The following is a 12,644-nucleotide window of genomic DNA, read 5'->3' on the forward strand; positions in this document are numbered from 1 at the left end:
AAGAGGGAGCAGGTGCCAGTTCTTTTGGGTGTTTCGGCTTCAGGGTAGCCAAACTCTGGCTATCTCTTCCCTTCCTTGGCATGAAGGTACATGACAAAGACTAGAGTTCATGGACCCAAGAAGTCCGGGTGGGGCTCAAGAGAAGCAAGTGGATGGATTTGGGGTATTCAATAGGCCACTGGGCAGAGCCAAGGCAGGGGCAAGCCCAGGCCCATGTATGGTTTACAGAGTGGCTTGTTTGGATGGGAAGAAGAGAGCTATCCCCGGCAACCCCAGAGCAGCCAGGGCTCATGCAAATGTGTATAAAATGCTCCCAAGACACACAAATACCTGCTAAGAGCCACAGAGTTACAGATGTCCCCAGAAGGGGAATATCCACTTAGAAACAGCCCAGTGGGGGCTTAAGTCCTCTGGTCCCAGACGGGTGGGAGGGTTGGAAAGGCAATTGGGGAGGGCCCTTCGGGAAGCATGGGGGTGTCCCCTGGGCCAGACTCTCAGGAAGCACAACTGGCCTTATCATTTTCCTGATTTGGAAGCAGGTTCAGCCCCCAAGAGCATGAACCAGTCTGGGGGCCACCCAAGGTGGGGCAGAGATCCCCATAGGTATGTTTGGATTTTGAGTGTAAGCTCAGGCAGAATTTTTGAAGTTTCAGTTCCTCTCTCTTGGAGGGAGATGCCTGGGTAAGGTAGCAGCTACAAGAAAACCAAGGCCTGGGCAGTGCCCAGGAAGTACAGAGGGGCTGTGGGCCGACGCAGGGCATCCTGCCCACTGCCCAGATGGCCCTGCTAGTGCTGTGCTCGGGACAGATTTCCCTTTTGTGCCAGGTCAGATCAATGGAGTCAGGGCTTTTGGGGACCTGACAAATGATCAGAGCCTTTCTCAACACTCTACACCACAACCTGCTCCTGGCATCCTTCGTGAAGAACACCTGGGCTTTCCCCAACATGGTTAGGAGAAGCCTCTGGCCCAGGTGGGGAGCGAGGGGAGGGGTGGAAGGCAGGGTCGCTGAGTGAACACAAACAGGCTGGGGACACAGTGTCCTCAGGGGGACACTGCTCAGAGACTCAGCACCAGGCTAGAGTGGAGAATTCAGAGCATCTGCAAACACCTTGCTTCCCTTCCTGCCTGCCCAGCAGGACTTTGTAAGGGTGAGAGGCAGAGAAATCCTTTGCTAACAAGTTACTCTGTTACAACAATATAACCCAACATGCACATAGCCCAGGGACCCGCGTCCATCATTGTGGGGAGACAGACTTAACTGGCGTAAGTGCCAGAGAAGAGGGAGGGAAAAAATGTACTAGAACTCCTTCTCCTGAGCCCTTGTTCTCAAGGTCCAGACTTCAGGGGTGTCATGAGCTGTAAGGAGCCCCCAGGAGTCACCTTGGCCACAGAGCCATCATGTCTTCTAAATGGCAAGGGGGGGAGGCAGCAATGAGGTGCGAAGGATGTCACCGTCACAGGACAGGAGAAAAAGGCAAAAATGGGGAACAGGTCCCCCAGAGAGACCCAGAACTCAAAAGACATGCAAAACTATTTTGCTGCACTTCAGAGCTATATGCAAAGGTGACACAAACTATGACAGGCTTGGGTTGGGGCCTCTGAAAACAGATGTTTCCAAAGGAACAAGCTTAGCTATCTCCCCTCCCCGCCCTGATCTGGGCCTAGTAGCCTTGACTAAGCTGGTGCTCAGCTCTGCACCCCCATCCCCTCCCATTCCCTCGTCTTGGATAGCACAGCTGGAATCCACCACACAGATATAACCAGCCAAGTGACACTCCACAGTGGAGATGGTCTGGCTCTTGCTTGTCAAGGTGAAACGAGAGCAAATGGTATCATGCCCATGTACACGCACACACACACCGGTCCCATGAGACTGCCCACATGGCCCCCTGTCCTAGCCTCCACTGCCCAGGGGCTCCACTTCCAGCTTGTAATTCTCTACACTGTCCCCAGGGCCTCACTGATCAATACCATGTCGCCCTGGCTGGTCCAGTTCAGTCCCAGCTTGGGGGTCCCCAACTCTGCCCAAGAAAGAGGGCACAAGTCTGGGGAAGCCTCTGAGTGCAGTCGTGCAGCGTGCCCAGGCCGGCTGGGGTTGATGCCCGCTGATGGTGAGTCTCTGGCCTCCTGAGCTGGCGGAGGGCAGAGAAGGGAGGGAGAGGTGGCTTGGGAGCTGAGGGAGTTGACTGCCATCCCATTGTCCAACGGTCACAGCCTGCAGTGGGGAGAGGAGAGAGAAAGTGGGGAGGGATTGCATGGGTATGACAGTGCTGCCCTTTGAGAACTAGCAGCTTCTCAGAGGGCAGGTGATTTGAGATGAACTGTTTCTGTCTTTTACAAGGAAAAGTGGACAGGACTTCTATTTACTGAGGTCCTACTATGTGCTGGGCTCTGTACCAAGTGCAGCACATGCCTGATCTTATTTAAGCCCAAGAATATCCTCAATATAGGCACATTTTCACAGATGAACAAACTGAGGCTCAGAGAGGTTAAATGTTTTGCCCAAGGGTGCACAGCCAGGAAGCAGAAGGGTCAGAACCCAGAAGTCTTCCCACTTGAGCATGTAGCCTCTGAATTAGGGATGATCACCCAACATGTGGGCTGAAGTGAAGCCCCATAAGGGCTGGAGATACAGGACAAGGGGTGGGACCAGGACCCACACCACAGACTCCTGCTGTGCACAGAGGCTTTGCTGTCCACTGCGGCAAAGGGCCCTCATTTATTTTTGTCCGTCTCTGTATTCCCACTTCTAGACCCACTTCTACTATTCCCACATAGTAGATGTTTACTACACATGGGCTGAATTAAAAAAAAAAAAAGTGAATGAATGGGGGAGTGATGAGTGAGAAATTCCACTGAATTTAAAGTTCCATCAAGGTTTCTTTCCTGTTTTCTCAGAGCAGCTCCACAGAGAAATATAGGAATATAGTAAGGAAGGACCCTCTCTCCCTGCCAGAAACCTTTAAGCCCCTCTGTTCCATTGAACTCCTGCCTCTCCTTCCTGACCCCCAGGAGAGCAGAGGTCACTGGGTGATGGCCCAAATGACCTTTGAGTTTTGTAACACCAAACACTCCTGGGTCCTGCCTGGAGTTCTGACCCCAATTCTCCAGCTCCCTTATCTGGACAGAGTTTCTGCTTGTTAGTGCCTCTTTCTGTCTGTTTTCACATCCAATCTGTTCTAAATCCCCCCAGGCCGCCAGGCTAGGGCTCATCCTCCCTCCCGGCAGACAAGGGCTGCCATGGTACTGTGAGCACCTGCTATGTGGGAGGTGCCACACCAGGCGCTTTACCATGTGACCTCATTGGACCCTCACAGANAGGGAGGGAGAGGTGGCTTGGGAGCTGAGGGAGTTGAGTGCCATCCCATTGTCCAACGGTCACAGCCTGCAGTGGGGAGAGGAGAGAGAAAGTGGGGAGGGATTGCATGGATATGACAGTGCTGCCCTTTGAGAACTAGCAGCTTCTCAGAGGGCAGGTGATTTGAGATGAGCTGCTTCTGTCTTTTACAAGGAAAAGTGGACAGGACTTCTATTTACTGAGGTCCTACTATGTGCTGGGCTCTGTGCCAAGTGCAGCACATGCCTGATCTTATTTAAGCCCGAGAATATCCTCAATATAGGCACATTTTCACAGATGAACAAACTGAGGCTCAGAGAGGTTAAATGTTTTGCCCAAGGGTGCACAGCCAGGAAGCAGAAGGGTCAGAACCCAGAAGTCTTCCCACTTGAGCATGTAGCCTCTGAATTAGGGATGATCACCCAACATGTGGGCTGAAGTGAAGCCCCATAAGGGCTGGAGATACAGGACAAGGGGTGGGACCAGGACCCACACCACAGACTCCTGCTGTGCACAGAGGCTTTGCTGTCCACTGCGGCAAAGGGCCCTCATTTATTTTTGTCCGTCTCTGTATTCCCACTTCTAGACCCACTTCTACTATTCCCACATAGTAGATGTTTACTACACATGGGCTGAATTAAAAAAAAAAAAGTGAATGAATGGGTGAGTGATGAGTGAGAAATTCCACTGAATTTAAAGTTCCATCAAGGTTTCTTTCCTGTTTTCTCAGCGCAGCTCCACAGAGAAATATAGGAATATAGTAAGGAAGGCCCCTCTCTCCCTGCCAGAAACCTTTAAGCCTCTCTGTTCCATTGAACTCCTGCCTCTCCTTCCTGACCCCCAGGAGAGCAGAGATCACTGGGTGATGGCCCAAATGACCTTTGAGTTTTGTAACACCAGACACTCCTGGGTCCTGCCTGGAGTTCTGACCCCAATTCTCCAGCTCCCTTATCTGGACAGAGAGCAGCTCCACAGAGAAATATAGGAATATAGTAAGGAAGGACCCTCTCTCCCTGCCAGAAACCTTTAAGCCCCTCTGTTCCATTGAACTCCTGCCTCTCCTTCCTGACCCCCAGGAGAGCAGAGGTCACTGGGTGATGGCCCAAATGACCTTTGAGTTTTGTAACACCAAACACTCCTGGGTCCTGCCTGGAGTTCTGACCCCAATTCTCCAGCTCCCTTATCTGGACAGAGTTTCTGCTTGTTAGTGCCTCTTTCTGTCTGTTTTCACATCCAATCTGTTCTAAATCCCCCCAGGCCGCCAGGCTAGGGCTCATCCTCCCTCCCGGCAGACAAGGGCTGCCATGGTACTGTGAGCACCTGCTATGTGGGAGGTGCCACACCAGGCGCTTTACCATGTGACCTCATTGGACCCTCACAGATCTCCTGCTAAAGGGGTTTCACTGTCCTCATTTTCCAGAGCATGAAACTACAGCTCAGAAAGGCTGAGTGATGTGCCTAAGGCCACACGGCTATTAAGTGGTGGAGCACAGATACCAATCCATGTCTGTCTGATCGTGAAATCTGTGCTCTTTCCAATTGTCTGGGGAAATGCTGAGCCCTTGGGGGAAGAAGGGATTCCATCCTCCAGGTTCGGCAAGCTTAGATGGCAGGGTGAGGAGTGGAGGAGGGTCTCCTGATGCCCAGCCTCTGAGGCATCTGTTCTACAGGACGCTGCCTTGGGAAGCGTCCATGGGGTCCCCTGGGAAGACTCTGACAACTGCTGTGTTGTACTTGTGCATGCAGGAGGGAGTTTGTAGAAGTGCGTGCCTTTGTATATATTTCTGTGTGTAAGCATGTACTGGGGGGTAGGCACAGCAGTGCAGGTGTGCATATGCATGCGTGTCTTTGTGTATCATGTAATGTGACTGCATACCTGTGTGTGTACCTGAATTTGCCCATGTGTGTGGGCTTGAGTATAGGGTGTGTTTTCAATTGTGGATGGATGTGTGTGTGGATGTATCTGAGCGCACCTGTGTGTGGAGGTATGTTTTTAGGCACTGTTCCTGTGCCTGCATGTGTGTGTGTGCCTGAGTGTGTCTGTGTGATAGTGCATAAGCACGTGTGTCCGGGAGCAACTGGCAGAGCTGTGGGGAACAAGGCCCTCTCTGCAGCCTCATCTGGGCCCATCTCCCTCTCAGCTTCTTGAGAGACCCGTCACAGTGGCTGGGGCTGGGAAGGGGGCCCAGAGAGAGGCCACACTCAATATCTCAGGTAGGTCTAGGATCTCCAGCTACGGACAAGGGAGAGGGAGTGGCATTGAGCCTCTTGATGGGGAAGCCAGAGAGACACTTAGGGCATGGAGAAGCTGAGAAACTTTCCTGCCCTTGTGTTCATGTGATGGAGAATGCTGGAAGCTGAAAGCTGCCACGATGGGGCAGCCTGATGGCCCAGGAAGGATATTTCCTAGAAGCCAGGCCTTGCAGAGAGGTACCCCAGATACCTGGCATATGGGGCTTGGCAGGTTCAGGGCACCACCTCACCACATGATGTCCAGACTCACTGGGGCATCAAACCTGATCAGGAGAAGGTGAGCCATGAGGCAGCTGTGGTGGCCACAGGAGCCAGCGCCCTGCACAGCAGTCTCGAGCACCCAAACCCCAGAGCAGATGCCCCTCAACAGAGACCTGGTAAGGGAGGGTGGTGGCTGGGGGTGGGGATGGGTATAATTGGAAGGAGCTTGTTGGGGGAGGAGTTGGGAAGGGGAGCAAAAGGGTGACAAAGGCCAGAGGACAAGTGGTGGGGAGAGATGCTAAGGGAGAAAACCTACTCTGCAGACTTCCAGAAATGTCCGGGGTGAGACAGGCGGCGGTTTCGCTTTGGCAGTTTCTCCAGCATGTCCATGAGCTTGGTGAAGGTAGGTCTCTCTTCTTGCTCAAAGGCCCAGCAGAAGAGAAGAATGTCCTAAAAGAAACCAGTGTGTGGTAACTAAACATAAATGGTGACTTCTTGATTACTCCTTCACACCTTATTGGGTCTGTCCATTTGTCTACCCATTTGTTTCACTTCCATATTTCTTCATCATCCATCCATCCATTCATCCATTTATCTATCCATCTATCCATCCATCCATCCTTCCTTCCCCCAATACACTTTCAATGCTCATTTAGCAAATTAGGTAGGTCCTATGCTAGAAGGTCTGGGAAAAATTAAAATCAACAATACTACTCAAGGAGTTTCTTGACATTTTTCTCAAAAGGGAGGGATAAAAGAATCTTGAGGTCTCCATCCACCTTCCAGTACTTATAAGTACTCTTCAAAGTCACAGAGGAAAAAAGTTACTTTTAGTAATTTCCTCTCCTGAGAAAGGAAACCTAGAGGCAGGTAACCCTTACAAACATACCAGGTGATTACATACTCCTTCCCTGACTTATCTGCCTTCGATGAAAAGAGAGGATTCTTCCTGCTGTGTTTTAGAGGAAGATTATCAATCTATATTCAGGCTTCTCTGTTTCTGCATATCTTAAGATCTGATGATAGCACCTCAAAATGACTATGTAGATGCAAATACAATTAGAACCATTAATATTCATGATATTTTAATGAATATCTTTCAAAAATAGAAAAAGAGGGATTCACTGGTTCTACCTGACTGAGCCATTCATTGCTAACAAAAACAAAAACAAAAACAAAAAACTTGGCCAGCTGTTACTGTGCGCCTGGTGGAAGGCACGTAAAATTGCAGGCATAGTGCAGAGGCTGTGACTTCTAAGCTCCAAACCTTTATCTGACAAGGCTGCAGGACATGCTTTTTTTGGTCATCCTCTGGGAAAGCATTTATAACCTTAACACACAGGAAAAATAAAGCCCAGGACTATGTCTGCTTCTCCTCGTGTCCCCCAGACCTGGCACTATCCCAGGACTTACCGAGATTTCTTTTCCCATGCCAATCTGGCTGAGGTTGGGTTTCATGCCTGTGCCCATTTGCCAGATTATTGCCTCTGCTGGTTGGGTCTTGAAAGGCCACTCCCTGGCATGGAGTTCATACCAGATTGTGCTGTTGGCAGATGTTGTTAGAGGGGTGTTAGTGTGGTATGTCACTCACAACCCTGCACCTGCTCACCACACATGCCCACCCAGCCATTCTTCTCCCGTTTCTTCCTCATGGGGTTGCTATTTTGCCAGCTAGGACATGCTTAAAGCTTTCTTGATGTCTTAGAAATCATGCTTATTCCTGAATACCTTATCTGTTGCCTAAATTAAAATGAATCAAAACCTAGAACCTGAAGAGTTTAATATAAAGTGGTTAGGATCTCTGATCTCTATATTTGTAATTTTAGGATACCATTGTAAGTGCATAATTAGGGATAAAGACAAAAACTGATTTACAAAAATGTTCTCTACAGCATTATACTTGTCTATAAAATTGAAAAAAAGGAGAAATAACACAATTGTTCAATAACAGGAGCTGGTTGTGTGTATTATGGTAAATCTATAAAATGAAATGAAATGCTATATTAATATTAGAACATTTCAAAGAAATTTTGCTGATGTGGAAAAACTGCTCAATATGTAATTTTAAGTGAAAAAAGCAGGACATGAGACTATAGGTGAGATATGATGTTATTCTTTAAAATCATTATATATGTATGGACAAGAGAATAAAGTGAAACAGCCAAATGTTGACAATGGCTAATTCTGGTGATAGGACAGGATTTTTTTTTTCTTTTATACTTGTGTTTTCCAAGTATGAACCATCCTGTGGAATGTTGGAAAGAAAAAATAAAAAAGATCTGAGTCAGACTGACTTGGGTTCAAGTCCTAATTTTATACCATACTAGTTAAGTACTATAACACTGGGTAGGTCACTTGACTTCTCTGAGTATAGGTTCCTTATCTGCCAAATGAGAATAATGATAAAATTGCAGTGGAAAAAAACGTGTCTGGGATGCTGAATGCCAGAACAACTTGGTGATATAAAATACTTCTAGAGGGACTTACTATGTTGTCATCTGTTTTATAAATCATGGCATTGTAATGAATGCAGAAAGGATGGCCCAGTGAGTAGCCTGTGACTATGCAGGGGGTGTTGGGCCAGGTGGTGCATAAATGATGAGGTAGGCGTGTGCAGCAGTGAGGACGGTGGTGGGAGGTCACTGAGCTGTACCCTGGGGATAGATCTCAGTTCTCTAAGAACAAGATCCCCAACTCTGGAAATACCCGAAACGATCTTAGGAAATGATCTTTCCTCCACTCTAGGATAATTTATGTAAATTTGCTTTAAAGAAAGGAAGCACTCTGTTGTCCTCTTTACTGATCAGGGGACTGTGTCAAACCAGCTATTCCTAGGGTTTTATTTCTCAGCTAGCATCTTCTTTTCACCCAACAACCTCATACTTCTGGGGTGGGGAGGGCTGGTGATGCTCAGGTGCTGGGATGTTGAATTAGACTATCAAGAAGCTCTCAAGAGAAGGTGCTAGATGACTATAGTTATCATAATAAATAATAATGTGTATTAAGTTTTTACTCTATGCTAGACACTATTCTAAGCCCTTGGCTGGGGGAAGTGTGTTCACTAGGCCGTTTTATTCTGATGCTCTGATTACTTGGGGCCTTGCTGACCCTGGGGGGACTGCCTCTCCTAGGGCTGGCCAATTCCCAGAGAGAATAAAGAACTTACCTGTGAGTGTGCCTTTTACATGCAAATGAAACAATCCAGAGCCCATACCCCCGCCCACCTCCTTTAAAGGCTTTCAAACTCAGGGCCAGTATTCCTCAATCCTCACATCCCAGAACCCACTGAAATTATGCAAACCAGCCAATTCTAAGCCTGCTTATGCTGCCTCACCTGCTCTTTCCCAAGAAAACCACAATAAGGCTTTTGTTCACGTTTTCCTCTCACTTCTTCTGCCTCCTGACTGATCCAGTGCTTCCCCTGTGACCCTTGCTTGGTGTGCTGTGCCCTCTTCCTTTTGGGAACTGTGAGTAACAAACTTTCTTTTCCACGGCAACTCTGCCTCCTGACTGATCCAGTGCTTCCCCTGTGACCCTTGCATGGTGTGCTGTGCCCTCTTCCTTTTGGGAACTGTGAGTAACAAACTTTCTTTTCCACGGCAATTTTTGCCTGATCTATTTATTGGCCTCATCATCCCTGAATAATAATAAAACCTACATTTTAAAACAGGAGGCATGATTATTCTCTGCATTTTACAGATAAGGAAACTCAGGAGGCTCAGGAAGGTTACCTGTCTTACCCAGGAAGACCCAGCAAATAAGAGGGACAGCCAAAGTTGAACCCAGTCCACCTGACTCCAGAACTTGCCATATACTGCCCCAGGAAGCTTATCCTCCATCCTATTCAAGAGTCCTTTGTAATCAGGGAAGTGAACTGTTTGGGGGTGCAACCTTGCAGTTGATGGTGGGAGCTTGGCACAGGAGGAACAGGAAGACTGCATGCACCACTTGTGTGAAAGAGGGAAGGGTGCCTTTCAGGAGTTTTTCCCTGTGCTGGATGCCTTACACTCAATCCTTACAATGCCTCAATGGGTTTTCTTAATCTTGACTTACAGGTGAGAGACGTAGGGCTTTGAGTGTCAAAAATTACTCCCAATTCCATTGGGGTTCCATGGTTAAAAGTTCAAACTCTGGAGCTAGGATGTTCCAGGTTTGAATCTCAGCTTCACCACCACTTACCATAAGGCAAGTCATTGACCCAGTTGGGATCTCAATTTTCTCACCTGTCAATTGGGAACTGTACAATACCTGCTTCAAAGGGGGTTTATAAAGATTCCAGGAGATGATGCACATAAAAAGCTTATCACAGTGCCTAACATACTTTTAAAAGTTTACTTTTGTTCTAAGTCATTCCTGAGCATGAGGTTCCCAAGCAACAAGATGCACCTAATTGGCAGGAAACCGAGGACGCCAGGTCCTTCAGAATTCAGCAGTGTCAGAAATAAAAGCCTCATTAAAACTTACTTTCAAACCTAATTTTCAAGAGAAATTCACTTCAAGGAAAGAAAATATTGCTAAAGATGAAAACAGCAGTGGAAAACCAATTATTTACTTTGGTACATTTTGTTAATTACATTTTTTTCTTTTGCTAAATTTACACTAAAAGATATCAACTTAATTATTGCAATTTGGTTTTAGATAACAGTATCTAACTAGATAAAGATTGGAACGTAAATGAATCAGGGCAAGTGACAGCCTCTAAAGGGACCCAAGCAACAGATGTGGAGAATTCTGATCTTCCAGAAAACACCCCCTAAGCGGTTTACAATGAGTCTGTATACTGGATCTTATATCTCCAGCATCTAGCACACAGTGAGCATCTAATGAATAGCTATTGAATAAATGAATGTATGAATGAGTCAGGTAACTTGTCATGACCACATAACCAGTTCTAACCAGGCATGCAGGTTTGTTAGGGTCATTCTTTCTACTACACCCCACTCAGATCCATCCAATCTCACCCAGAAATCCAGCCACCTTGGCCCCTGAAGACAGGTGTGCTGGCCCTTCTGGAAGCATTGAAGGAAAGCTTGGGAAGTGACCTCTGCCCAGGTTGTGGCTCTCGAAGGCCAGGGTAGAGCCCACCTACCCTAGTGCAAAGACGTCAGAGTGCTTGGAGAAAGGGAGCTTGTCCTCCTCCGTGTCAGGGGACAGCTGGCGGATGATCTCGGGCGCCAGGTGGCACAGCCAGCCATTCTGGATGCGCAGTTTGTCCTCCCGCCTGGAGAAGTAAAGCACGGAATGAGCTCCATTCACAGCCCAGGGAGGGCCAGTCCTCCTAGCACTGAGCCCAGGTCCCCAGAACCGGCTCTGCAGGATTTCTTGCTTTCCTCCATTGAGCACTGCCTGACCTTCTCCTGGAGGCTGAGACTCAGTGAGACAGAGATGCAATACCCAAGCCATCATCGGGTCCCATTGCCTTGGAGGCACCCATCTTGTCCATCTTCACTTGACAAATACAGTCGATTCTTGATACTCATGATAGTTATGTTCTATAAAGTCACCATGAACACTGAATTAGTGAATAGTGAATCCTTGCTCCTAGGGAAAATATGTACACATATACATCTCACGTAGATTATAATCTTAAATCCTAAAAACAACTCATCCTAGTAGATTCTATTTTCTTTATTTTACCAAATAGAAAATGGGGTTCAGAAAGTGTTAAGTGGCTTGCCAAGGTGGCCCCAGTATTCAAACCTCATTCAAGTGGCCCCAGAGTTGCAGCTTCTAATATGACCCTGCATTGTCCCCTCTGTCTCTACACTCTGGCATGTGTGTATGAGGCTGAAACAGGAAGACAGAGAGATACCCTGTTCGACCTCCGCTAGAACACGTGTATCGGGTAACTCAAATCTGTCACCACTCTGCATGTCTGTGAAAGACTGCAAAGGCGCTGTGGGTTCTGATTTTGGTATTACAAATACATTTCATTGAGTAGGCGAATTTGCAAATATGTGAGCAATGAAGATCAACTGTATTTATCAACCACCAACTGTGCCTAGGTTCTGTTCTCAGCACAAGGGACATGGCAATGAACAAGACCAACAAGGTTCCTGCCCTCCTAGAGCTTGTGCTTTGATAGGGGAAGGAGGTGATGAATTAATTAGATAAATAGGAAAAATACAGATTGGGATTAGTGCTATATAAAGAATCAAAACAGAGGAATGTATCAAAGATAAGAAGAAACTTATTGTAGGTAAAACATGAGCTAAGATCTATATGACATAAAGGATTGAGCCATATGAACAAAGAGAATATTCCAGGCAGAAGGGAGAGCTAGGACAAAGGCCCAAGGCAGACTGCATTTGGGGTGTTCTAGAGACCTAAAGGACACCAGTGTCATTGAAACATATCATGCCATCCTATGTATCAAAATGTATACAACCAACTCCTTGCCGATGAGCATTAGGTGGATCTCCCTTCACCATTATAAACAATGCTGCAATGAACATCTTTGGGAGATACTGCAAATATCCCCCTTCACCGACATTGATGGCTATTCCTTAAGTTAAATTCTTAGAATAGGAAGGAGGTTGGCTCCCTCCTATACACTAAGTCCTTAGCAAGTCAAAGGTTTCCATTTGGGACTGAAACTTGAGCAGATTTCACCTCCCATGAGCTGAGCAGATTTCACCTGCCATGAGATTTTCACTGATTCAAGACTCCTGGGAAAGCACTAGTTAACACAGGGAAGTGGACAGTGGTGGGAGAGAGTGTGGATATCTCGAACCATCAAGAGTGAGATCATGAAGGACTAGAGTCTCTTGAATGAAGGTCTGTGTGAGGACCTGGGGCTGGCTGGATTCTACAGTTCTTCCAGGGTGGGATTCTGAGCTGTGTGAGGTGACA

At 47.4% G+C, this 12,644-nt stretch overlaps 1 protein-coding gene across 1 annotated transcript in view; it reads right to left on the minus strand.

Annotated features, from left to right (window-relative positions):
- Positions 1-6,104: 6,104 nt before the first annotated feature.
- The window catches only part of KSR2 (kinase suppressor of ras 2), a gene marked incomplete at its 5' end in the record, with an annotated part of 91,584 nt that continues 85,044 nt past the window's right edge, over positions 6,105-12,644 (minus strand). The window contains 3 exons of the mRNA XM_008576438.1: positions 6,105-6,242; positions 7,206-7,335; positions 10,882-11,156. Coding sequence (XP_008574660.1) covers positions 6,105-6,242; positions 7,206-7,335; positions 10,882-11,156 — 543 coding nt within the window. The remainder of the gene's footprint in view (positions 6,243-7,205; positions 7,336-10,881; positions 11,157-12,644) is intronic.

Source organism: Galeopterus variegatus, unplaced genomic scaffold, assembly GCF_000696425.1.
Source record: "Galeopterus variegatus unplaced genomic scaffold, G_variegatus-3.0.2 Scaffold1349, whole genome shotgun sequence".
Taxonomy (NCBI): Eukaryota; Metazoa; Chordata; class Mammalia; order Dermoptera; family Cynocephalidae; genus Galeopterus; species Galeopterus variegatus.